At 50.8% G+C, this 27,475-nt stretch overlaps 1 protein-coding gene across 7 annotated transcripts in view; it reads left to right on the forward strand.

Annotated features, from left to right (window-relative positions):
- MYLK (myosin light chain kinase) overlaps positions 1-27,475 on the forward strand; it is a 281,903-nt gene that overhangs the window by 174,989 nt on the left and 79,439 nt on the right. For all 7 annotated transcript variants that reach the window (XM_086402745.1, XM_086402723.1, XM_086402766.1 and 4 more), the window contains 6 exons: positions 8,608-8,745; positions 10,270-10,467; positions 11,149-11,398; positions 17,176-17,247; positions 17,678-19,293; positions 26,223-26,339. In XM_086402745.1, the coding sequence (XP_086258871.1) occupies positions 8,608-8,745; positions 10,270-10,467; positions 11,149-11,398; positions 17,176-17,247; positions 17,678-19,293; positions 26,223-26,339 (2,391 nt within the window). The remainder of the gene's footprint in view (positions 1-8,607; positions 8,746-10,269; positions 10,468-11,148; positions 11,399-17,175; positions 17,248-17,677; positions 19,294-26,222; positions 26,340-27,475) is intronic.

The following is a 27,475-nucleotide window of genomic DNA, read 5'->3' on the forward strand; positions in this document are numbered from 1 at the left end:
GAAGAACAGGGGAATGATTGCAGTACAAAAGAAGACACTTGGATCCACACCAGCACCATAACAAAGCTGTAGGGGCTTCTTAATTTTCAAGCCCAAGAAAGCCCAAGGCCTTGCTCATGTCTCCAGTTTTGATGAGCAAGTTTATACCAGTTGTTGTGGTTGTTCAGTCGCTCAGTTGTATCCGACTCTTTACAACCTCATGAACTGCAGCACACCAGGCTTTCCTGTCCTTCACCATCTCCCAGAGCTTGCTCAAACACATATCCATTGAGTAGGTAATGCCATCCAACCATCTCATTCTCTGTCACTGCTTTCTCCTCCTGCCTTCAGTCTTTCCCAGCATCAGAGTCTTTTCTAATGAGTCAGCTCTTTGCATCAGGTGGCCAAAGTATTGGAACTTCAGTTTCAGCGTCAGTGTGACTAAAGTATTGGAGCTTCAGTTTCAGCATCAGTCCTTCCAATGAATATTTAAGATTGATTTCCTTTAGGATTGATTGATTTGATCTTGCAGTCCAAGGGACTCTCAAGAGTCTTCTCCAACACCACAATTCAAAAGCATCAATTCTTCAGCGCTCAGCCTTCTTTATGGTCCAGCTCTCACATCCATATATGACTACTGAAAAAACCATAGCTTTGACTATCTAGGCCTTTGTCGGCAAAGTAATGTCTCTGCTTTTTTAATACACTGTCTAGGTTTGTCATAGATTTGCTTCCAAGGAACAAGTGTCTTTTAATTTCATGGCTGCAGTCACCATCTACAGTGATTTTGGAGCTCAAGAAAATAAAGTCTGTCAGTGTTTAAATTGTTTCCCCATCTATTTGCCATGAAGGGATAGGACTGATGTCATGATCTTAGTTTTCTGAATGTTGGGTTTTAAGCCAACTTTTTCGCTCTGCTCTTCACTTTCATCAAGAGGCTCTTTAGTTCCTCTTTGCTTCCTGCCATAAGGGTGATGTCATCTGCATGATATACTAGTTATTGTATGAGAATTAATGAGAAAAGTAGCAAATAGCACCTGTTGTGTGGATGCTTAACTTCCTCTAAATAAGAGCTTTTCAAAACCTATAATTAGGATTATATAAGTTCCTGTAAGTGTTAAAACGAGACCATCAGTTATCATTTTTAATGAGGAACATTGTTTTGATAAATGATCTAATCAGTTAAAGCCAGTTTGTTTTGTTTAATTCCTGTAACGACTCCACACTCTACTTTTGAATGAACTCCATTCTACAGATGAGGAAAACCAATGCTCAGACGTCAGGTCAGCAGCCACAATACGCCAGCTCACAGGCAGCCCCTCTAGGCCTCCAGTTGCCTCAGCCCACATGCTCATTGTGCTGCTCTGGGTCTCTGAGAAGTCATTTGTTTGATACTTTTGCTTCCCCAGAGCAAGAGTTTTATGTTTAAGTTCATGACTAGGGACTGTCTTCAGAAACAGTTTCTGATGAGTCAAAACGGAGCATAAATGGCCAAGGAGGGAAAACTTGGAGGGCCTGTGCTGTGTTTAGTCACTCAGTCATGTCTGACTCTTTGCGACCCCCTGGACTTTAGCCTACCAGACTCCTCTGTCCGTGGAGATTCTCCAGGCAAGAATACTGGAGTGGGTTGCCATGCCCTCCTCCAGAGGATCTTCCCAAGCTAGGGATCGAACCCAGGTCTCCCACATTGCAGACCATTTCTTTACCATCTGAGCCACCAGGGAAACCCAAGAATACTGGAGTGGGTAGCCTATCCCTTCTCCAGGGATAGGCTCCCAACCCAGGAATCCCCCCGGGGTCTCCTGCATTGCAGGCAGATTCTTTACCAGCTGAGCTACTAGGGAAGCTCTTGGGGGGTCTATATAGGCTCAAAGAGTGGTCTCTCTCTCTGTCTTTGTCTCTCTCCTTCCTTCTCTCTCTCCATGTTCCTTTCTTCTCCCACCTTCTCTCTCCTCTCCTCTCATTCCTCTATCCCTTTCCTAAGTCCTGCTATAGTTTAATCTACATGACATCATTTTTTACTTGTCAATAAACTGCTTATGGGGTTCCCTGGTGGGTCAGACAGTAAAGAATCTGCCTGCAATGCAGGAGACCCAGGTTCGATCCCTGGGTTGGGAAGATTGCCTGGAGAAGGGGATGGCTACCCACCCCAGGATTCTTACCTGGAGAATCCAATCAATGGACAGAGGAGCCTGACTGGCTACAGTCCATGGGGTCACACAGAGTTGAACGTGACTGAGCATGTGCACTTCTTATAGCCGCTCTTAATCTCAGTTCTTGTCTTTCCCACCAGAGGACAATCCTGTTCCTTTTCCCTTCTCTCAGTGTGGAACAGAGCCCCCAACACCCGGGTACCCAGTTAATGGCAGAGAGAGCCAGTGAGCGAGTGGAGGGCCATTGGCTAATTGACCAAGTACCTGAGCAACAGACAAATTCACTTCAGAAATTTAGTCCTAGGCCATTAAATCAAGGAGCCTCAGCCCGCCCTAGATTCCAAAGAGAAAGGGCCCTGTGGGCTTGGTCTCAGCAGACCAGAGGAAGCACAGCTGTGGGGGAGACCTGGGGTATATTTAATCCAGCCCCATTTGAGCTGGGTTGCAAGTCTGCCATTGCATCCCTCCTCCCTTGGTGTACCACAGCCAGAGTCTGCCCTCCCCAAATGAAAAAGGCTCAGGTTGCCTGAGGTGCTGTGGCCCCGGGGGCCTCTTCCTTCAGACCCTGGTCCACCTACCCTGCCTGAAACCAGGACTGCACCAGGTGCCAGCTAAAGCAGGACTCCAGGAGAGTCTCTAGAGAACCAGCAACTCTGGGCAAGAGCACAAGGACAGAAAGCTCCCAGGGGAATCTAGCTGACTGGCCTTTGTTCTCAGGTCAGGAAGGCAGCATCCAGACCAGGACCCCATTGGCCATGTCAGCTTTTCTGCCAGCTTCCTTCTCTGAGTCCCAGCTCATTCTGCTGTAAAATGAGGGCACATTCTTCCCGACTTCAGAGGGTGTTGAACATAAGCTGAGAGCTGCGGATATCCTTTAGAATCGTTAAGTGCTGACCTTTGTAAGGCATTGTTATAATGTTATCTCAGTGGCAGCTGAGACCTTTCAGATCTCTGACCAATTATATGTGAATACCCTGATTTGAGAGGACACCATATTGTATCATTTCTCATCGTATCAATAATTATTGTCGGATTGAGTTTGCCTAACCAAAAACAGTTGGATTAGGAAAGGCACAAAACATTTATTCTTGTACTTATTATGTGCCAGATATTCTTTAGCTGTTTTACATATGTCATTTCTTTGAATCATCTGAAAATCCAGCAGTATTTATCATGCATTATACTAATGATGTGTGTATTACCCTTATCACTTGGGCATTATTGTCAGTAACTGATGATAACTGTATCCTTATCAGTTTAGAGGAGAGAACCCTGAGGCTTAGCTTGGGGGACTTGCTTCAGATCACACAGCTCGAGCTAGAAGCTCACAACATCCATTTCCATCCATCTCTTCTTATTGTATCTAAGTCCACGCAAGAGGGAGCATAAACTGATATGTGATCTATCGGCCACAGATGAGCCGGGATAAGTTGTGTATGGCTTTGGAATTAAATGACCAACACACACCTTGCCCTTTGCCCTGACTTTCCCTGCTCTGTGTTAGCTTTTCTCCCTTGTCAGGTGTCTAGAATGGGGGTCCACATAGCACATCTGTCCTCATGGGGAGTCCAGCACGGCCATCCTTGCAGGTGACTGGCTCCCTTGGAAAAGACAATCTCAGAACACCTTGGCCTCATGGTCAGGAGGCCTGGGTTTGAGCTCTCAGTCTGCCTGTCACTGGCTCGGGGACCTTGGGTACCTTTCTTCACCTGAGCATGTCCCAGCCTCACTCCAGTAAAGTTGGGTGGTGGGCTTGGGACTGGGGTTTCAGGATTCAAGTTAGGGCTGCTTTTCTGGGGTTGCCTAAGGAAGTTGCTTGCCCTAAAACGGACATCCTCATTGGCTCCGGGATCTGAGCCCAGAGTGTGTTTGTAGGGGAGGTTTGGTTGTTTCTCTCTTTCTTTTTTTTTTTTTTTTTTTGACCTTTGTCAGCAAAGTAATGTCTCTGCTTTTTATTTATTTATTTATTTTTTTCTGTCCACAATTTCTTTTTTTTTTTTTTCACTTTTTTTTTTTTTTATTCTTCCAATTTTATTTTATTTTTTAAACTTTACATAATTGTATTAGTTTTGCCAAATATCAAAATGAATCCGCCACAGGTATACATGTGTTCCCCATCCCGAACCCTCCTCCCTCCTCCCTCCCCATACCATCCCTCTGGGCCGTCCCAGTGCACCAGCCCCAAGCATCCAGCATCATGCATCGAACCTGGACTGGCAACTCGTTTCCTACATGATATTTTACATGTTTCATTGCCATTCTCCCAAATCTTCCCACTCTCTCCCTCTCCCACAGAGTCCATAAGACTGTTCTATACATCAGTGTCTCTTTTGCTGTCTCGTACACCGGGTTATTGTTACCATCTTTCTAAATTCCATATATATGCGTTAGAATACCAGAAAAATAAACGACCCAATCAAAAAATGGGCCAAAGAACTAAATAGACATTTCTCCAAAGAAGACATACAGATGGCTAACAAACACATGAAAAGATGCTCAACATCACTCATTATCAGAGAAATGCAAATCAAAACCACTATGAGGTACCATTTCACACCAGTCAGAATGGCTGCGATCCAAAAGTCTACAAATAATAAATGCTGGAGAGGGTGTGGAGAAAAGGGAACCCTCTTACACTGTTGGTGGGAATGCAAACTAGTACAGCCACTATGGAGAACAGTGTGGAGATTCCTTAAAAAACTGGAAATAGAACTGCCTTATGATCCAGCAACCCCACTGCTGGGCATACACACTGAGGAAACCAGAAGGGAAAGAGACACGTGTACCCCAATGTTCATCGCAGCACTGTTTATAATAGCCAAGACATGGAAGCAACCTAGATGTCCATCAGCAGATGTTTCTCTCTTTCTGTGAAGGCTCTGGGGCGGCAGCTGGGGCTGAGCCCGGCTCTCTGTGGCTCTAGTCCCACGTGACCCTGAATGGCAGGCTTGAGAACAGGTTCATTCTGCACACTTACTCCCTGTCACTTCCCTCTGCTCTCTGTTCTTGCTGTGGGGCCCTTGCTGGGGAGGCACCAACAGGCTCAGAGACGATGGGTGACATTGAAACTAAATGCCTGCCTGGGGCAGTTTCCACAGATTCAGACACTGTCACTCCTCTCTCTCTGAAGGAGTGCAGTGAAATTTTATTCTCAAAATTTAGACTTACTTTAGATATATCCATATTTTTAAGCAACACATTTGTATTCTTAACAGTATTTCCCTTAGGTGACATAAAAATGAGAGTATTTAATCCTGGGGTGAGGCTCCATTTGTTCTTCTGCTGCTGATATACCCACCAGGTAATTAAGCCCAAGAGGTAGGTGTGAGTGAGCACTCATGCCAGCCTCACACACCTGCAAATGTGGATGATGGGTAGCTGGAGAAAGTACTTTCATATATTATCTCTTTAAACCCCCCAGGTCCTGTAATAGTACTATTATTCCCCTAAATACAGTTGAGGGAGTTGAGCTTTAGAAAGAGAGAGTGCCTTGCCCAAGATCAAGTCCCAGCCTCAGATCCTACATTTCAGTGGCTTTCAGAACCAGTGAGCTGTCACGTGGGAGGCAGTGCCCAGGACACCCTGTCAGGGCAGGGAGGTGCAGATAGGCATTTAGTTGCACTGGCTGAGACCTGTAGGGTGGCTTGGCTTTGCCAAAGCCCAGGCCTGGAAACTGAGCGGTAGGAAGACCTAACACATGGAGGGGTCAAAGAAGAGCTGTCAACCGCTTGCAGGAAAGGGAGCTGGAGGTTTTGATGTTCCTGAAGCATCTGGGAATGAGAGTCCATCTGCAGGGAGCTCTGTGAAGCTGGGACTCTGGCCAAGACAGTGGAGAGGCGGGAACTGGGAGGGCTCTGGACAGGCGAAAACATTTTGTCCTTGAGCCTTCTCGTTCTATGCAAGAGGAAATTCCTCAACTCTCCCGAGGCAGCCTGCTTGCCCAGGGAGATCTAAGCATTCCCAATATTGAGTCCCTCAAGCCCACCGGTTGGGCCTTCTGCCAAGGGTGTCTGACTGCCCCTGTCAGAGGGAATGATGCCAGAGCGTGGGTCCTGTGTCCCCTTGCACTCTGGCTCCAAGCCCTTCACACAGCCCCTGCCTTGGGGTAACTTGTCCTCCCACCTCCCTGGTCTTCCCAGCCTCTCCCACTCAGTCCCAGAGGCTGTGCTGGGCATGTTCTAAGTATGCCATATTTTGTTTTCATTTAGTGGCCAGTTTGGAGTTAGGCCTTTCCCAGGTATGTAAATCAGCCTAGAAATGTATTGTCATGGCTACAGACTTCCAGGAGAAGATCTGGTTTGTGTGGCTGTGGGCTAAAAAGAACTCTAAATACCACAGTCTCCCTGCCCCCAAACTTGGAGTTTACCTTAGCGATACCATAACCTTCTTTGTCTCTACCCCTGCCCGCTTCAGACCCGCCACCCCCCCCACCCCCACCAAGACAAAACCAAAAAGACTGAAAAAGTTATTACTGAAGATCAAAACCGTGTGGCTCACAGGACGAAAGGCAGGGTCAGAGACTGAGCAGCTGGGAGCTGTGGGAAACAGATACCAACTCACCTCTCCGCTGCCCCTTTCCCTTTGGCTCTCATGAGGCAGGTCAGAGCCCAGCTTAGGGAGGATTCTGAGAATGAAGGAAAGCCTGTTTATTACCCTACCTCCCCCAGAGAACAGAATGGGGGTGAGTGGGCCAGCCCTGAACCCAGAGAGTTGTTCTAGTTTCTGTCTTTGGCTAGCTGGGACACTCTTTCCCTCTCCCAGAGAGAGATTTTCTCCCCATTTTGGCTGTACGACAAACTACATATATTTATGGTGTTTACTTTGAACCTTCGTGCATGAAACCTTCACCACGATTTTAAGAAATGAACATCTCCATCACTCCAAATGCTTTCTTATGCCCCTTTACAATCTATCCCCCAACCCCTGCCCCAAACAACCTGTCACTATATTTTGCTTTTTCTAGAATTTTATATAAATGGAATCATCCAGTATACTTTCTTGGTCTGCTTTCTTTCATTCAGTGCAATGTTGGTGAGATTTGTCCTTGTTGCAGTGTTTTTGTTAGCGCTGAGTAGTATTCCATTGGTATGGATACATCATAGTATGTTTATTCATTCACTTGTTGATGTGCATTTGGGTTTTTTCCAGTTTGGAGCCATTAGGAAGAAAGCTGCTATGAATGTTTGTGTACAAGTCTTTGTTTGGACATGTGCTTTCATTGCTCTTGTGTAAATACCCAGGAATAGAATGAATGGATCATGTGCTAAATGATTAACTTTTCAAGAAACTGTCAGATTGTGTTCAAAAGGGTCTGAACTATTTTGCACTCGCACCAGCAGCGTAGGAGAGTTCTGGTTGTGCCACATCCTCGCCAGCACGGTCCTTAGGATGATCAGTCTTTAGTTTTAGTCATTCTAATGATGTAGTGTCTTTGACTTTCTTGAAGTGCTTAAAATCTCAGGCGATGGTAATGGAACACCATGCAGTCATAGAGAACAATGAAGAAGCTCTCCAGTTCTGTTTTATGAGAGACATCTAGATATGCAGTTCTACCTGTGTACCTGCAGGTTCTGCATCTGTAGATTCAAACAACCGCATATCAAAAATATCTGAGAAAAAAAATTCCAGAAAGTTTCAAAAAGCACAATTTGAATTTGCTGTGCTGGCAACTATTTATATAGTGCTTACATTATATTAGGTATTATAAGTAATCAAGAGGTGATTTTAAAGTATATAGGAGGATTTTAGGTTATATGCAAATATTATGCTATTTTTTCTTATATAAGGTACTTGAGCAGCTGCAGATTTTGGTATCAGCAAGGGGTCCTGGAACCAATCCCCTGCAGATACCAAGGGATGACTGTATTGTTAGATGAAAAAGCAAGGTGCCAATCATTGTATATAGTTTGCTGTCAGTCTTTTAAGAGAAGAAAAATAAAAGTGCATACCTATGTGCTATTGTGTGTTATACACACGGACCATCGTTGGCACGATGAACAAGAAGCTGGAAATTGGTGGCCTCTGGGGAGAAACATTTGGCCAGAGGACAGGGGTAGAAGGGAGACTGTACACATACTCTATGTACCTTTTGAACTTTATGCCATATGAATGTGTCTTATTCAAAAGAGTAAATAAAATTTAAGGGGTAAAAATCTCATAGGATGCCAAGCGTTGGCTCTCCCCCACCACTTCCATCCCCCAGAAGTGCTCCTGGAGACCCAGAGCCTAGGTTGGACATGGCTCTCCAGAGGCCTCATCCTTTCCTGCTGGGAGGCAACAGCACCGTCATGCCATGCAGGGAAATGGGCATGCCTTGTTTTGAGGGGTCTCCTGGGCCTCCCACACTCCTCATCTGGCAGTAGTCGGTTTCTGGTGGGAACATGAGCCCAGCACGTTCACATGCTGAGTGTTCCTTTAGTCCGTGTCTGTGGAATGAATGAGTGAATGTTCACCCCACATTCTGTTTGCCACACAGAGAAGAAGAGTGAGGAGAAGAGCGAGTACCTCCTGCCTGCAGCCCCCAACAAGCCCGTCGCGCCCCTCTTCCTGCAGGGCCTCTCTGATCTCCAAGTCATGGATGGGAGCCAGGTCACCATGACAGTCCAGGTGTCAGGTCTGCCCCGTCTCTCTCCTCTGGGCATACGTGAAAATGGGCATGGTTGCAACATGGGCATTGCTCCCCGACATCCTGCTCAGCTCATTGATCCATCAGAAAATCAGCCTGAAACTGTCAGTCAACAGACCTGCAGAAATGAAGCCTCTTGGCCCCTCGTTTCTGCTTTTTCTGGGCAGGATTTTCTGGACTCAAGGTTAAACGGTTCAGGGGGGGAAAGATGGCCATGCTAGAGAGGTGGGGGATTAATTGAAAACATAGTGTGGCCAGTGTAACTGGAGATTATAAACACTGGTCCAAAACCAGATGCTGTGAGAACTCCCAGACTCTCGAAAGATAGTTGCTGTATTCAAATGTTACGGTGAGAAGATGGAACAGAGGCCTTCTCACATAGGGATGGGATGACAAGAGCATGGGATGAGCAGCCCAGTGGAAGACGTCACAGTCCTTGCTGGAAGCCAGCAAGCGAAGCCTGGGGAATCTCCTGGCACGGTCTTAATGACATAGACTTGTGCTGGCCTCTGATAAGTCCTGCTGACAGCCTGGAGGTCCTCTCTGGTTTTACAGTTTCTTTGGAGCAAAGGCGATAAGGATGAGCTGGGAGACGACCCGCGGTCTCAGGGTGAACTCCCTGCTCCCAAAGGCTGGAGGCAGTCCCTGGATAATACAGGCAGAGGCTGGGTCCCCTCCCCTGCACACACTCCTCAAGTTTAGAAATCAGAGGCCCCCTGGCCTCCAGACACAGGGTTGGCTACCCCATCGAGGCAGGTGGTGGTCTTCACTGTCCTTGAAAGAGCCTGACACCATGCAGCTATTCCCAGGGTCTTGCTCCCCTGGAAGCAGAACACCATGGCTCAGCTCTTACCACAGAGGAACTCTCACAGGTGGCTGGTGTTTTATGGCCCCCCCAAAAATTGCTAGAAGCTACCCCCAGGGAAATAGACTAGCAAAAACTGAAAATGCTATCCACCAAGAGCTGGGTCTGGAAAGCCTGACACCCATCTTCACCCTTGGACATTTGTATGGTACCAAAATGAAATGCTGATGGAGCCTTTCCTTGGTGAAAACTGACAAGGGAGTTTCTGTGAAGGCCTGTGTGAGGTGTGCAGGGCAGGAAATGAGCTGGAACCCACCGATACAGCTACCGCTCAGCATTATCAGTCTGAATTCTGATTTTAAAAGCTTTTATACCAATATGTTTTTCATCTCTGAAATTGTTTTTTTTTTTTTTTCCACTTCTGGATTCTTTCTGGTTTCCCCAAATTTGTTGTTAAGCAATTATAATGAACATGTATTGAGTACTTTCTTTGTGCCAGGTGCTGCTCTAGTCTGCTTTTCTGGTGGGCTCCTGAGGGGGTGGTATTAATTTATTTAACCCTCCCAGTAAACCTATGAGGTAGGTTGGGTTAGAATATTTATGGATGGGAAGACTGAAGCAATGCAATGCCACAGTACTAAGCAGAGTTGCCCATAGCCCAGGGAAGCACCTCTCTGACTAGCCCCTTGCTGCTCCTCTCTGTTCAGGGAACCCGCCCCCGGAGGTCATCTGGCTTCACGACGGGACTGAGATCCAGGAGTCCGAGGACTTCCACTTTGAACAGAGAGGCACTCAGCACAGCCTGTGTATCCAGGAAGTGTTCCCAGAGGACACGGGCACTTACACCTGTGAGGCCTGGAACAGCGCAGGAGAGGTCCGCACACAGGCCGTGCTCACCGTGCAAGGTGGGGCTGACCTGTGACCTGGTGACCAGAAGCAGGGCAGGGACGGGGTAACTATGTGGTTACGGTCTCTCCAAAGACGATCTGGAGGTGAGGAAACCATGTGGGCCTACTTTGTTACCATCTCCTGTGCTCCCTTGGTTCCATCCCAGCCCCAGTGGCCAGCTCTCCGTCCTCCATCTGAGGCTCTGGCTGAGTGGGGCCACCCTTCCCTGCCTTTGGAAGCTCCTGCTCTCCCTGGATTACTGGTGAGCAGCTGCCTAGAGTGCTAGGAGAGAAATCTCCTAATACACTAACAGTTGGCAGTGACAGCTTTGGAAGTGAGGGCCTATGAGGGCCCTTGCCTTTAGAGAACCCATATTTAAGAGGAGAGACAAGTTAAGCACACACAAGCAGGCGACAGCTCTTCATCACACGGATCACTGTCCTAGCCCAGTGCCCCTGTACATTCTAGGTGACCTCCCCTTGCTACAAGCTCATGTTAATTTTGCCCTCTGAGAAGCAACCAAGACAGATTTGCCATGAGAAGGAGGTGCTCTCCCTGAGTGTTCAATAAGAGTCATTTCTGGATAAGCTGTTCTTTGGGTAACATGCTGTCTTCTGACCTTCACCACCTTGGAGAGTTAGGTGGATGCTCTCGGCTGAAAGGCCTTCCTCTCTAACTCAACCCTCTGCTAACTTCAGAGCCGCAGGATGGCACCCAGCCCTGGTTCATCAGCAAGCCCCGCTCAGTGACTGCCTGCCTGGGCCAGAGTGTTCTTATCTCCTGTGCCATAGCCGGCGACCCCTTCCCCACTGTGCACTGGCTCCGAGATGGCAAAGCCCTCTCCAGGGACACTGGCCACTTCGAGGTGCTACAGAATGAGGACGTGTTCACCCTGGTTCTGAAAAACGTGCAGCCCTGGCATGCCGGCCAGTATGAGATCCTGCTCAAGTGAGTCTGCATGCCCTGCTGATTTCCTCTAACCCCTCTCCACCCAGTCCCTACCTCCTGGCAAAGTCGCTACTTGGGACTGGGAAGCCAGAGGAGCCACAGAAGAATGTGGGGCTGGGCTTCAGGGAAAAGAAAGAGCAGGCTTGGTGCTACTGACAAGCTTTTGTTCTTCCACCTCAAGACAGCAGAGGTTTATTGAGAGCCTTCCCTCCTGAGCGCAATTCCCCAGAGTCCTCCATCTTATTACATCCTGGTTTTGTTGCCCCCATTATTTGGTATATGAAGAACATGAGGAAAGATGGGTTAAAATTGGGAAAGCAGCATTATCTATTGTGAAGGGAATATGCTGTGCCAAGTTGCTTCAGTCACGTCTGACTCTTTGTGATGCCGTGGACTGTAGCCTGCCTGGCTCCTCTGTCCATGGGATTTTCCAGGCGAGTATACTGGAATGAGTTGCCATTTCCTCCTCCAGGGGTCTTCCTGACCCAGGGATCAAACCCTGGTCTCTGATGTCTCCTGCATTGGCAGGCAGGTTCTTTACCACTGTTGCCACCTGGGAAGTCCCATGAAGGGAATTTATTTGTTATCTCTCACCCTCGTATTGCTTGAGACACCAATAATATTCTCACAGTTTCTATGGGTTTTGCCTCAGGCTTTTATACAAGGTTGCAATGAAGATGTCAGCAGGGGCTACTGTCTCTGAAGACTCGACTGAGGCTTGAGAGGGTCAAGCCTCTCAAGATGAGGGTCCACATCTATGATGGCTCACTCACTCACAAGACTGTTGGCAGGAGGCCTCAGCTCCTGGCCATGTGGACCTCTCCCTAGGGCTGTCTGAGCATCTTCATGACATGGCAGCTGGCTTCCCCAGAGCTGGTGGTCCAAGGGAGACAGCTGGTTTCAGTCTCCTGTGACCATTCTTCAGCAGTCGTTACTTCTGCCACATTCTATCCATGAGCGGTGAGTCAGTACGTACAGCCCATATTCAGGCAAAGGGAAATTAAGTTCTCCTCTTGGAGAGAGGAGTATCAAAGAGTTTGTAGACATTTAAAACCACTAGAGGGACATTAACTACCCCCATCCATTTCTCCTCCCTTTCAAGGTCTTTCTAGGGAAATGGGAAGGTGAGCTCCATGAAGGCACGTTGCTGTGTTCCCAGTGCCTAGAGCATTGTCTGCCTATAGTCGGCATTTGGTAGCTATTTGTTAAATGGATGTGATCCAGAAATATTTTTCTACCTTTAAACTGCTCTAATTCTTGACTCCATGTCCACCCTGGGTTGATGGGGACAGAACACCAGCCCCTAGGGTTGGTATTAGCACTGAAAAAGAGCACTTTTCTGTACCATGACTCTGCAAACAGATTTGCCACATCCTGAAGATGGTTGGACTGCTCTGGCTCAGGTGCCTGGCCTCTTTACAAGGGGCTTGTTCTCCTGGATCATTCATTTCCCTGTACTGAGCCCACGGTGTTCAGGGCTCTGAGCTACAGACAGGCTCTGTAACCACATGCCAAAGCTACTGCCATGATGGAGCCTTGTTCTAAGTAAGGACAAAACCTAGCATGTGCTCCATCTACTTGGGTCCTTTCTGGGGATTGCTTTATACTTGAATTGTTAGCTTCTGCTGCATAACAAACCATCAAACAAAAAATATTTGGTGAGTTTTAGTAAAATAGCCACTTATTACTTCTTGGGCATCTTTGGATCTGCTAGGAAATTCTACTTAGCTGGCAAGGCTCAGCAAACCTCACCAGAGGTAATACCACGTCCGTGGCAGCTGATGAGATGGTTGTGGGCCAATTGATTATCCTATCACCATCAGCAATATGCTCAGAACACACTGATGGCCTTAGCCTTGTTCCTGAACTAGTTATCAGGAAGACCAATCTGCCTCCACAATAGAAAATAGTTTCTTCCTCTCAGCCGTGCAAATAATGGAAACTGATTCTGTGTTAGAATAGAGCTTGTCTGTATGAAAGGAATGATGCTTTGAGACAGTACTCATGTACTCAAGCTAGACATCCTAGAAAAGATGAGTTTTTGTGGGATTTTGAGGCAAATGAGGCAAGTCTCATTGGATAGACTGAATGTGAGAGGGTAGGAAAGAGCAAAGCAAGGCTGTGGGAAGCCTGCCAGGCCAGAGTGGAGGGTTGCACTGGGAGGTCGGCAGGCAGACTGTCTGGGCCCAGCTGGGGACAGTCATAAAACTTAGACTGTCTTAGCTGGAAGGGACTTCAGAAGTTATTGAACCGCCTCCTTGTTTAATAATGGGGGAAGCTGAGGCCTCAGGGTCATGGCCACCCAAAGGTGAGTAGCAGAGCCCAGACTGGAACCCTCAGCTCTGTCTTTAAACCAGATGTTCCTCCATTCTTTGTTTCAGTGCACTGGGAACTTGGGAAACCTGGAACAGGATGTCACACTGGGGTCCCCAAACTTGCATCCCTCACCCCTCTTCCCTCCCCTGCATCCAGCCTCTGCATTCCTTTGGGAGGCTGCTTCCTGGCCTTGGCTTTTTCCCCAGTAAGGAGGCAAGTCCATGGAAAATTGCCCTGGGGAGTGTGTGCCAGGCCTGCCAGGGGCTCCTCTGACTTTTCTCAGACCCAGACCTAGAGAGAAATCAGACCTGTGCCCAGGACAGAATGCCTTTCAAGGACAGAGACTGGGAGGAAGCTGGGCTGAGGGCGGGAGTGGGACAGGTGCTGTCTGTCGCTGCGGGAGCTGGGGGCACATGCGCGGCTGAGTCCTGCCTTCCCTTCCCTAGCTCTGAACTAAAAGGGCAAATGTCAAAAAATCAGCTCCAAATTCTAACTGAAATATTTGAAAGATTGCTACTTGCCAGGAAATTAGTTCTTTAATTTTGCATATAGAATCCATTCTAGGGGTGGGTGATTCAGTGTGGGGCAGGGTCCAAGATTTTGTAACCAGAGAGTGGGCTTCTGACTCAGAGCTTAGGAGGTAGGGAACACAGAGGATTCTGTTGGGTGCAAAAGGTGTCACTTACAGAATGACAGCCCCATACCTCTGTGGCAGCACCTGGGCTGGGCATGGGGTTGGGGCCTCAGCCTCAGGCCTGACTTTGTAACTGAGTCTGTGCCGACACCAAAAAGGCCCCAAGCGGCTGATCAGCTGGTTAGGTTATCTGGGATGTGGGTCCCAGGTAACCTGCCTCTCTGATCTTTCCACATGAACCCATGATTTGCCCTAAAAGTCTAGCCAAATATTTAAAATGGATAACCAACAAGGACCCACTGTATAGCACAGGGAAGTCGGCTCAATGCTATGTGGCAGACTGGATGGGAGGGGATGGGAGTTTGGGGGAGAATGGACACATGTATGTGTATTGCTGAGTCCCTTTGCTGTCCACCTGAAACTATTAATTGGCTATACTCAAATTGTTAATTGGCTATACTCAAATACAAAACACAAAGTTAAAAGAAAAGAGTCTAGCAGAGATTTTGGTGTGTGGCTGTAGAAATAGTGACCCCCAGATCATGCCAAGAGATGATCTCTTTAGTGGGACTGCTGTAGTATTCCCAATTCTGCCCCTTCAGACTGTCTGGGTGCCCCCGCATGAGGCCTGGAGAAGGGGTGGGCAGCAGGCTGCCTGCACCCCCTTCTTCAAGGCAGGTAATAGAAAACAACAGAAGCCCTTGCCAGCTTCCCCTGTGGGGAGCTGGCGCTCACTTCAGCTCAGGGGTCAGGGCACCCGACCATTGAGAGCCTCTGAGGGGCTTGGTTGGGGTGAAGCCTGGCCATGTGGTCAACATCTGCTCCTAAATGTGCATCTGGGCTATGTTCTATTTGTGACAGGAGGAGACTCAGCAGAGGAGATGTCAGAAAGGGCGCCCCGGAAAACATGGCCCCAGGGCACCCTGTCCTCATGCTCCATGCCCACCCCAGACCCTGCACCCTGTGCTTACAAGAAAAGTGGGAACAGAGTGGGCCCTACTAGCCAGCAACCTCAAAGATGCAGGGTGCTCAGGGGCGAGGCCTCAGCCACAGGTGACCCCCATGGCTATTCTGTGAGTCACCCGAGCCCTGGTAGTTTTCTGTGCTGAGTTCCCAGGATGCTCTGAGGGCCTGAGCCTTCCCAGAGCCTGGTGCTGAGAAGGCACCTAAGTGCTGTCTATGGAAGACAACCAGCAGGTACGCAGTAGATGAGAGAAGGTTAGGGAGCACGAAAGGCCAACCTCTCCTCTGTCAAGCGGGTTCCCAGTGTCGAGGAGCAAATAGTGACCCCCAGGACCCTCAAGAATCATCTGCCACACCATGGGCTGCCGGTGCCTGACCTGGAGTTGGCCCTGCATTGGGAGGGAGGCCATGCAAAGCAAGGTAATTGCTTGAGTGCATTGGCAGCACCACAGGAACATGTGATCAGCTCTCTGTCCATGTGGGGGTAACATACACATGTTCCCAATCATGGACTGGCAGGTACAGGTGCCCGTCAGGTAGATCCCATCTACATGTGGTCGATATACACATGTACACATAGACACACACAAACACACACGTGTCCCAGGATAGATTTGTACTGAAGAGCACTGCAGGGTGGGATGGGAAAATTACAAGTCAGGTTCCAACCCTTTTCCCTACTAGCCAGCCCTGTGAGTTTAGGCAAAGTTACTTAACCTTTATAAGCCTAGTTTTTCTCACCTGTAAAAACAGTTGCTGACAGCCACCTCACAGATCTGCCATGAGTAAAGGAGATGGAATATATGAGATGGATTAGGTCTACGGTGGGACCTGGGGCAGGTGCCAGCCCCTGAAGTGCACACGACATGGACAAGTGCAGGAAATGAGTGGGAGACCCCAAGAGCCCAACACTGCATCCTGGAAACCCTGAGCCTCCCCTTCTTCCCTTTATAGTGGGCACAAGAATGCTGGCACAACCTCCCTGGGCTGTTGGGGCAAGAAACACAGTGGCTGTGAGTCATGATAGGTGGAGGGTGCTACATAAAGCATGGTTATTAGCAGGCAGAGTTACCTTTGACTATCACATCTGCCTGCACAGCTTCCCCCAGTCTGAGCAGCACCTTATTGGGCTCCTCAGAGCCCAGACCTGCCAGCAGATGGCAGCCTTGTGGGATCTGACGGCTGATCTGCTGTAAGCCCAGCACAGCATGGGTATGGTACAGCCCCTTTCCTGAGCCCCTTTCCCCAGCTGGTCATGGACAGTGTTAGCAGTGGGCTAAAGAATCCCGAGCTCTCTCTTTGTTACAGAAGAAGAAAAAGGGTCACTTTGGTAGGGATTAGAGGGTGTTTTCATTTCACGAGCAGGTGAAGGGGACCCTGCAGATGGGGGCACCTTGTGAGTAGAAGGAATGACCACCTCAGTATTAAGGGGGCATGGAATGAGACTCAGGGTCACTGGGCAAGGTTAGTGGGGCCACACAGTCTAGACCAAGCAGCTCCATCACAGCCCTCAGCAGCTTTAGTCTTTACTCTTCCTTGGCTGAGTGTCAATTGTATTATTTTTATGATATACTTACAGAAAAGTATTCCTATTTCTGGATGCCTACCTTAGCTGATTCTTTTTTTTTTTCCTTCTTAATCAAGAGCTGGAAAGATAAAGGGTGACCAAGGTCGGGGAGGGCCCTGCCCGAAACCTAGGTCTGGTGTGGGTGTGTTAGGGTCACAGCTCAGTCCATGGTCCCCTCTTCCCTGGAGCCAACCTGTGGCCAAGTTCCTGCCTGCCCTGCCCTCCCTACAGCCCTAGATCAGGCAGGCCCTTGGCCCAGAAAGCCCTTGATCTGTACTGATCCCTTGAATTCTTCAGGAACCGTGTTGGCCAATGCAGTTGCCAGGTGTCCCTGATGCTACAGAGCAGCCCGGCCAGAGCGGTCCTGCGGTGAGTGTCCCCCAGGGGTTGCCAGGCCAGACCCTGTGCCACTATCCACCCACCTTCCTCCTGGTCCCAGCAGGCCCAGCTCGGCAGCCCCAGATTGTTTGTATCCTCTAGCTGAGGCTGCCGGAGCCAAGACAGAGAGACTGGAAGGGGAATGAGGGAGGGAGAAGGGGGGGGGTAAATTTTTTTCTTTTTTTTTTTTGCACACACCCTTATAAGGCTACTGAAGTCATTACCGATGTAACAAACCAACTAAGCAAGCAAGCGCCTCTCACCAAAGTTCCCTTCTATAAACACGGCCTGGCCAGCCCCCCTGGCCTCCCCTTTCCTCCGCCCTCCCTCCCTCCCTCGGGGATTTGCTCTCCCTGACGTCTCTTTCTTACCCGGCCCCTTTCCCTCCTGCTACTTTCCTTTTTCCCTTCACTGGTCGCAGGGGGAGGGAGCCTGCCAGCTGCGAGGGCCTCTGTGGCCGAGGAGCTGGTGCTGATGGTGGTGGTGGTGGTGACGGCTACGGGAGCCTGAGGCCTGGCTGGCCGGTGGCAAGAGGGCAAGGTGCCCCCGCAGAAGACGACGGTGAGGACGTGCGTGGGGTGCTCAAGAGGCGCGTGGAGACACGGCAGCACACGGAGGAGGCCGTTCGCCAGCAGGAGGTGGAGCAGCTGGACTTCCGCGACCTCCTGGGCAAGAAGGTGAGCACCAAGACCTTGTCTGAAGAGGACCTGAAGGAGATCCCAGCTGAGCAGCTGGACTTCCGCGACCTCCTGGGCAAGAAGGTGAGTACAAAGACCTTGTCTGAAGAGGACCTGAAGGAGATCCCAGCTGAGCAGATGGATTTCCGCGCCAACCTGCAGCGGCAGGTGAAGCCGAAGACCCTGTCAGAGGAGGAGAGGAAAGTGCATGGCCCCCAGCAGGTGGACTTCCGCTCTGTCCTAGCCAAGAAGGGGACTCCCAAGACCCCTGTGCCTGAGAAGGTACCCCCTCCAAAACCGGCCACCCCAGATTTTCGCTCAGTGTTGGGCAGTAAGAAAAAATTACCAACAGAGAATGGTAGCAATAACACTGAGGCCTTGAATGCCAAGGCAGCAGAAGGTCTCAAGCCTGTGGGCAATGCCCAGCCTTCAGGGTTCCTGAAACCCGTGGGCAACGCCAAGCTGGCTGATACCCCCAAACCCTTGAGCAGCACCAAGCCAGCAGAGACCCCCAAACCCTTGGGTAATGTCAAGCCAGCTGAGACCCCCAAACCCTTGGGCAGCACCAAGCCAGCAGAAACCCCCAAACCCTTGGGCAGCACCAAGCCAGCAGAGACCCCAAAACCCTTGGGTAACGTCAAGCCAGCTGAGACTCCCAAACCCTTGGGTAACATCAAGCCAACTGAGACCCCCAAACCCTTGGGCAGCACCAAGCCAGCAGAAACCCCCAAACCCTTGGGCAGCACCAAGCCAGCAGAGACCCCAAAACCCTTGGGTAATGTCAAGCCAGCCGAGACCCCCAAACCCTTGGGTAATGTCAAGCCAGCTGAGACCCCCAAACCCTTGGGTAATGTCAAGCCAGCTGAGACCCCTAAACCTGTGAGCAATGCCAAGCCAGCCGAAACCCTCAAAGCTGTGGGCAACGCCAAGCCAGCTGAGACCCCCAAACCCTTGAGTAACGTCAAGCCAGCTGAAACCCCCAAACTTGTGGGCAATGCCAAGCCAGCTGAGACCTCTAAACCCTTGGATAACGCCAAGCCAGCTGAGGCCCCCAAACCCTTGGGCAATGCCAAGCCGGCTGAAATCCCAAAACCCACTGGGAAAGAAGAACTTAAGAAGGAGATTAAGAATGATGTGAACTGCAAGAAGGGCCATGCAGGGGCCACAGATAGTGAAAAGAGACCAGAGAGCCGAGGGACAGCCCCGACCTTCGAGGAGAAACTACAAGATCTCCATGTGGCAGAGGGTCAGAAGCTGCTGCTCCAGTGCCGAGTGTCCTCTGACCCCCCAGCCACCATCACTTGGACACTGAATGGAAAGACGCTCAAGACCACCAAGTTCATCATCCTCTCCCAAGAAGGTAAAATGGCTGGGGCCGGGAGGAAGGGAAACACTGTCCTAGCCACCGTCAGCTCCCAGAGCCCTGCTTGTTGACGATGCTCATAGCCCAGAGCCGGGTGGGAATGGCTGCTTTCTGCGCCCCTCACCCACAGGCTCAGTGCCCACCCTGGGCCTGGGGCACACACTCCATTGCTGGCAGCCAGAGGCTGGAGTCTGGTCCCAGGGCACATTCCCAGACCTCAGCATCTGTCTGGCAGAGCCCCCTCCTGGCACCCCTAGGTGTGGCTCCTCAAAGGAGCCCTGGGTCTGGGCTGATACCCCATCTCTGGCCCAGAGAGGGCTCCAATCACAGGCTTGGACATGGGAGCACCAAGCTGGGGCTGGCCGGGGGCTTGGGGCTGAGAGCTGCCTTTGAAGCAGCATTTTCGGTTCAGGGCAGGGTTTGTAGTGATGGGATGTGATTTGAGGTCAACAACAACTTGAGTCTTGATAACACTGTGGATTTAAAGGGACCTGAAGGGGAAGCAGCCAGGCGGACAGAGCCACTCACTTCCTAATTTGGATGAGGCTTGTTTGCTGGTATTTCACATTCTTGGGTTGTGGAGAGAAGGGGGGTGGTGCATAAATCCTGCCATCTGGGGCCTTTCAGCATTTGGAATTCTCAGATGGGCCAGTTTATACCTAGAGAAGAGATGGGGGTGAAAGGGTCTCTTCCCTGACCCCTCCATTTGGTTTGAAATGTTTTCATAAATTCCAGTCCTGAACGAGAGCTCCAAGGATAGCAGGCTTCCCACACCCCACTCTCGTGGCCGGCGCTGGAATAGAGTCTGGCCTGAGCTCAAGGCTGAGGCTGGTGGCCCTGGACGGGGCAGGGTACATGGCTCCCTGGGAAGTGGCACTTTACCCTTGGTGAGTAGAGGGCAGCCACCGCAGAGGCCCTGCAGGACAAGTCCTGTCAAATCCTGATCAGCTGAGACAGAAGCACTCCCCTGGCTGCACTGCCCTCCTCCTACCCTCTGACAGCACCCCTCTCCACCCCCTCCCTCACCCTTCATCTGGCTTCCTTCCTTCCTCTTAAAAACCCTAATGAAGTACTTGAAGATAGCATTATCCCTCTCAGCTCACGATAGAGTTTCTCTCTTCACTCTGCAACTCAGACAGCAAATCTGGGCTGGCTGAGCATTTTGAATCTAACTGCTGAAGGAGTAAAGAGGAAACTGGCCCAGAGAGAGAAAAAGGGTTTATTTTCTGCTAATGTGTTGACATGATAGCTTTTCCACGTGAAAATCCTCAGTTTGGTAGGGGCCTCCAGAAGTCATCTCATCCATCCCCCTGTCTCTGCTCATTCTGGCCGTCCACACATAGGAGGGCATGGGGGATCACCATGAGATGATGATGATGGGGGATTATCTGAGATGTCCAGAGCAGTGGATGCCAAGCCTTCCCTGCCACCTCTGTCAGCCTGTCCTGGTTGGAAAGTGTAGGCATAAGACTGACTCCAAACCTTGACCAGGAGTATTTCCCATCTTATCCTGTGGTGACCTCTCAGAGCAGGATGGAAAGTGAGCTGCTGCCCTCCTGGGGACAGGTGTGGTCCCACAGGTCTGCTCACGGTGAGGGGCATGGCTGCAGCACCCTTAGGGAAGCCGAGGTTAGGACAGCTGAGGACAATATCCACAGCCGTACAGCTGTTCTGGGACCTGCGTGGAAACTGCAGAGCCACCAAGAGTTGCTTGTAAACAATTCACTGGACGAAGCAGTGAAAGCAGACCTCAGCCCTGGTCTCAGACACACCCCCAAGCCCTTAGACACAGGCTGCTCATACCCAGGGTGCGGGGTGGGTCATATCTGCTGGGCACCGAGAGCCTGGCTACTACAGTATTGCCTCCCACAGAAACCACCTCAGACGGACAGTTTAGGTCCAAAGCTGAAGAAGAAGAAATGATTTTAAAAGGCCAGCACAAGAAGTTTGGTAGAGGGACAGGATTATAGAGATAGCCCCAAGTCCAACCTTTAAAAATATTCTAAATATTTGTAATTCCTCTTTGAAAAATAAGAATAGCTTGGATTAATTGAACACCACGTGCCAGACACTGACCTAGGCATGTTATTCTTTTCACTCATTTAATCCTCGTAACCAGTATACTGCCCACGTAACAGAGAAGTTAAGGGCTTTACCAGAGGTTGCACAGCTAATTAATAACAAAGCTGGTCTTGGAATGTACGCAGTTGAGTTCCAATGCCTAGACCACTCTGCTCCATCACCTCTTAGTTATTATAATTCTTGTTAGCGTGTCAGCATGCTGGCCGTTCCCTGATCAACTTCCCCGAGAGCATTGCCTGTGAAGGGAAAAGGCTAATGGCTCTTCATTCCTCCACACTGTCAACAGCTGTCAAGAGGCTGGAAGACTGGTGGTGGGCTCTGGGCTGGTGAGTTTTGGTGTTTTCACTGCAGTGGAGGAAGCGGACCTTGACACGGGCCTATTGCCTTGCCAAGGTAGGGAGGAGGCTTGGTCTCAGAACAGCGACTGCACTCTGTCCACCGTCCCTTCACTAGCGCTTCACTCTCCAAATCTTCAGGTGCCCAGGTCAAACACAGACCCAGGAGAAAGCCTTGGGAAAAGCCTTGTCAGTGACCACTTCCACAAACCCCACTGCAAGGAGTAGGGCCTCTGAGAGGTGTGAGTGAATCTGCTCTCAATAGACCTGGAAGAGAGGACACAATCGCACAGTGATAAACCTCTTCCAGCCAAGTGCCGGTGATGAGCAGGAGGAGAGGGAGGGAGCTGAGTGCTGGGCCACAGGGAGAGGCTGGTGGTGAAAGGGCTGGACCTTGATCTGAAGCGTGGAGGCGGGCAGGGCTCCCAACAGGAGAGGGGGGGTGTGGGCTTCCCAGATGGAGGAGGCTAGCTCCCAGCTGCCAGCATCCTCCAGGCTGGAGAGGGGGGTGAGGTCCATTCCATCCTCTATCATGCTGAAGAACTCAATTCTAAAGACAGTAGGAGCCCTTTAAGAGTTGGGAATAGGAGTGGTAGACACAAAGCTGGGGTTTAGGGGCTTTGATTGATTCTGTGCCCAAAGACGAGGAAAGGGCATCCTGAAGAGGCTGGGGAGAGGTGTGGTGAGGCCTGGACTGGCAAGGTAGCCATGGCCACAGACAGGAAATGACTGGTTTAATAAGCAAGGGCAGAGTTAACAGAACCTGGTGCCTAGGTTGAAACAGGGTTGAGGGGGCAGGGGTTTGGTAAGGAAGAGGAGGGTTTCATGACCACTGAGTGTCTGTGTGGGGGTGACTGGGTTGCAGTGATGGCGTCAGTGGAAATAAGGAAGCTGGCATTTTGGGGTGTTTATAGGGAGAAGGGGGTTGCTAAGTGGGTTTCTCCATCCTTCCCACCCCTCTGAGTATCCTCTCCACCCCACCTCCCTGACTCAGCACCCTTCTTGCTCCTCTGCACTGAACCGTGTGCTGTTACCTCGGCTAAGATCAAGGTTCCCTTCCTCCAAGCCTCACTCCCAGACTGTGGTCCCCAGGCCTTTGGCCATGACAGACCCCTGTGCTCTCCCGCCAGCAGTGTGCATGTCTGTGACCCGCTGCTAGTGGATACTGTTCATAGGTTTCAGGGAGCTTCTCTGAACGCTGTAGCTTGAATAGGGCTCGTAGCCCACGGGCCCCACAGAACATGATTATGTTCACTCCATCTAGTGCCAAGAGAGCAGAAGAGGTGTGCTGACAGTCAATTGAATAGACTGCATTCTTGGAGGGACCTGTGGAGGTGTCCTTGCTTTTCCTGCATCTCCCAGAGCTACAGGGCAGACGGTGCTCACTTACAGCAGCTGGGCCTGCCCTTGGGCCTGCAGGGTGGCCTCACCAGGCCCTTCTGGAGCAGAGCTGCTCAGGCCTTGGCCCAGGACTGGGAGGCCCGAGGACAGACAGGGAGCTCTGCGCTGCTGCTGAGAATTTCTTTCATCTTTATGCCTTATTTTCTGTCCCCGGACCAGGTTTCTTCCCCCGGCAAACATTTCTCCTCATCTATTAATGAGGATTCATTTTTGTTGTGTTGTCAATGGGTGATTCATGTTTTATTGCCATCAGTGTGGGATCTTGCAAAGGCTTTTTAAAACCTGTGTAAGTCCATCCCACAAAACAAGGATCTACGCCACACTTACTATGTGCAAGGCAGTATTCCAGCCCATTTCATTGGATGCATAATCCACTTGAAGAATTCTGAGCTAAGAATTTCTTTCCCTTTTAGAAACCATATTATCTCTTTCAAGGGTCAGTTATGTTTGATTAAGTGTTCATGACTTTCTTACATATATCCTACCAGATCACCTGTTCCAGAAACTATGCCTTGGTCATTCTCAAAAAAAAAATGTTTTTTTTAACTGACAGTATTCCAGGCTCAGGAAAAACATTCACAATAGTCACAGGCACTGCCCTCCAACAGCTAGGGTGGGAGAGAGGCACGTGTTTTGTAATGGCCTTGGGAAGTGAACTCAGGGCATAGAAGAGGCCCATCTACGGCTGGGGGTGCTTCAAGATGGCCCTGTCCCTGAGGAGGTGACCCGGAGCTGAGTAGCACTGTCCTGGTGAGCCAGGGGCCCTGACACAGAGAACAGCCTCAGCAGAGCCTCTGGGGCTTGGGGCCACTCCCTCCCCCTCACACACCCTACCTCCCCTCTCCCCACACACTCAGAACCCAGGCAGGATGGGGGGAGGGCCTTCAGACTCTGTGACCTTGAGGGGCTCTCCCAAGGCGGGTTCTAGCTGAGCCATTCATTGGATCCCTGGTTCCCATCCCCCTCACCTTCTTCTCAAAATTCCCCACCAGACTGAGGCTTCTCAAAAAAACTCTGGGAAATGGTTTTTCTTCTGGAGGTCAGGAATAAGCTGTCCCACAGGAAATACCAGATTCTTCAATCTGGGCTAGCCCAGCCTCCAAGCCTGCCGGGGCCCTCCCCCAACCCACACACATGGCCAGGGGTCTAGGCTGTGAGCAGCTAGGAAAAGCTGCCTTTATGATATCCCACCCCTCCCCCCGCCTCCCACCCCAGCTCCCGCCTTGAAGGGCGAGGGCTCTGGTCTACATGTCCCACCTCTTCTGAGGTCTCACTACTGTTTTGTGCCATTTTGGTTTAAGGCTGAAGGCAGCTGGGGGACTGAAGTTTAGAGACAATCAGAGACTCAACCAGGAGGTTCGCTGGGAGTGGGCCTTAGCCTCAGACTGAGGAAAAACAGCAGGATGGGGTCTGTGTCTTCTAAGCCTCAAGTTTGGAGGCCAGAGGTCATCTTCTCATGCCCCTGCCTCTCGGATGAATGGAACCTTCTCTCTCTAGAAGATAGTTTCTCTCATTCCCTGATTTCTGTGCCTCATAGTTCTCACTTTCATGACAGAATTCCTGAAAATCCAGCCTAAATCCTTTCCGTGGCAGTTTCTGCAAATTCTGTGCCTAACCACAGGGGACAGAGACCCTGAGGCATTGCGGTACCATGTAGGAGAGTGGAGGGAGGCCCTGCTGAGGGATGGGGTCTAAATGAGAGTGTAGGAGGGGGTGCAGATCAGCCATCCTGCCCCAGGGACTTGGTAGAACTGAGGTTTCCCTGTTGAAGACTTCACCCAGGTGCCAGGAAGTACACAACGCTTCTATCTCGCTTTCTCCTGCAGCCTTGGTGAGATTCTCTGTGCAGAACAGATGCCACCCTTCCTGTCTCCGAGTGTCCTTGTGTTTGTTGGTCCAGTCTGTGTGTCTGTCTAATGGGGGCGCAGGTACTTTTTCCATCAAAGGCCGTGCCTCTGCACATTCATACCTGGGACACACAGAGCTCTGCCAGCTCAGGACCAGTGATTTGTGCCGAGCAGTGTGGTGGAGAGGGAGGTGGCTGGAGCCAGCGGCTCTAGATGGCAGGATGCACACGGCTCTGGCTGTGTCCTCCTCCTCATGTGATGACAGCTGCCATGACAACAGGGCAGCTTCGAGCAGGATGCCGTGCGGCTGGCCTGTGTGTGTGTCTGATGGCAGGAGCGAGGGCACTGCTGCCCCCCTGCCTGGCCCAGCAGGTCCAGTCCTCAGGCGATCTCTCCCCACACCCTCAGGGAAACTCCCCAGAGGGGCCCTCAGAGAAGGAGCCAGCCCTGGGATGAGAGAGCCAAGGTGGTCAAGGACCAGACTCCCAAGTGTACACCCAACCTGACCCTTCTTTCCCTCAACCAGGCCGGGAGAGGCATGCTGGGGCAAGGGCAGACCCGTAAGAAAGAGAGCTGTGCCATCCCTCTGTGAGGGACCAGAAGACCCTACCCTGCGGGAAGCAGCCCCGCAGTGCCCCTCTCCCAGCCCAGGGCCCCTCGTCAGCCAGGAGTGTCAGCTCACATACCATTCCTGAAAAGCCAACTCCAGAGTCTCTGGCTGGTCTCTGTCTCCTTCCAGCAGGTCTGCCCACAGGCCAGTGTCCCTGCTGGGCAGGGGTTCCTGCCCTCTTCCACTCACCTGTTTGTTCAGAACGTCCTTTTCCAGAATGCATTCCCAAAATCATCACAGTCAGCTGGTGGAGCGTACTCACCTGCCTCTGTCCCTGCCACAGTCTGGGGACCTGAACTTGTCTCTCTTGGTGATGTCCAGTGCGAGGGCCTGGGTCCATCTGCCCCTTGCATTGTGCTACTGCTCTCCAAGGTCAGGGGCTATTTCTCCCTCTTCTTCTTACCTTGCTGTTGTATATTTCTATGAGAGAACTCACTAGAAGCAGGGGTTGGGTGTATTTAGGGATCAGTTATTTTGGATCTGGGTTATCTGTGGGCTTTGATGAGGAGAGTGGGTTGGTTCCCACAGGACCTCTGACTTCTGGGCTCCTGAGGATGCCTGTGTGAAGCGCACTCGCTGTGATACTCCCAGTGCCAGGCAGATGTTGGGCTCAGACCTGGTCCACTCAATACATCTTCCTCCTCCCCACAGGCTCCTTGTGCTCCGTCTCCATCGAGAAGGCACTGCCCGAGGACAGAGGCTTATACAAGTGTGTAGCCAAGAACAGTGCCGGCCAGGCTGAGTCCTCCTGCCAAGTCACCGTGGACGGTAGGTGGTGTCCACCCAACACAGCCCCACACAGAGTCCCACTTATCAGCGCCCACCGTCCCTCAACAGATCTGCCCCCAAAGCGGCCATCCCCACCAGAGGCATTCTCATCGTGGATGAGAAACCATCTTTTGCAAGACGAGACAGGAAGGGAAACAGCAGCTCTGCTTGATGGTTCCTCGTGGCCTTGCAGCCCTGCCCTCAGCTGGGAGGAGGGCTGCTCACCTTATGGGCCCCCTCCCCGGTCCTAACCACACTCCCATGCTAGGCAGGGAAGCTGGACACAAGACAGGAGGAGAAAGGAGAAAAGACACACCCACAGGAAAATGACTACATAGTATTTTACAAGCCGAAACAAACAAGTGTCAGTGCTGGCTGGACAGACCCGTGAGGCGGGAGCAGAGTGGGGTCCAAGTGGGGGCACTTCTTCCAGGAGGTAAGTCGGGGGCTGAGGGTTTGCGTAGAGGGGCCAGGCCTGCCTCTGTGATTTGAGAGGAATAATCATAATGTAACAGAGGGAGGGGATGAGAGGCGTGAGGGCAGAGCGTCCTGCCACGGCTGAGTGGAGCTTCCCGTGAGGAGGGGGCGAGTCCAGTCCTGTGGGGATTTGTCCTAAAGACACGCAGGTGGCGTGTGTGTGAGTCTCCTGCTCTCCTCCGCGTTTTGGAAGGAGACTAGATGGTTTAGGCCCCCGCCTCCACCTGACGTGACAGGACACCGGGCTCCCAGGGAAGGGAGAGCGTCCCTCGTGAGGTTTGCTGCTCTATTAGGGCCGAGCTAGGGCCGGAGTCCCATCTGGGGACTCACAGTCCAGGGCCCATTCTTAGTATTTTGTTACTTGCCTGCAATGGCCTACAAAGGTAGTTTGGGGAAACAATTTCGTGCCTTTGAAATGCCTGGCTAGTAACTATCAGTGACATGTTAAAAGCTAGTGTCCAAATAAGGCATCTTGAAGACCAGCTTTGTTGTCCCTCTGCCTGTGAACACGATCGCTTGACTTCTAAACTCCTAACCTGTTTCACAAGATGTGGAATCGTTGTCTCTGTTCTGGATATTGTAATGTGATTTCCTGATCATGAAAGCCGAGATCATGATACACAATGAGCGGGAGAAAAGGAAGGAGAGTCTTAACAGCC

Source organism: Bos grunniens, chromosome 1, assembly GCF_055505025.1.
Source record: "Bos grunniens cultivar Pamir isolate PY7600 chromosome 1, Bosgru_T2T1.0, whole genome shotgun sequence".
In the NCBI taxonomy this organism is placed as follows: Eukaryota; Metazoa; Chordata; class Mammalia; order Artiodactyla; family Bovidae; genus Bos; species Bos grunniens.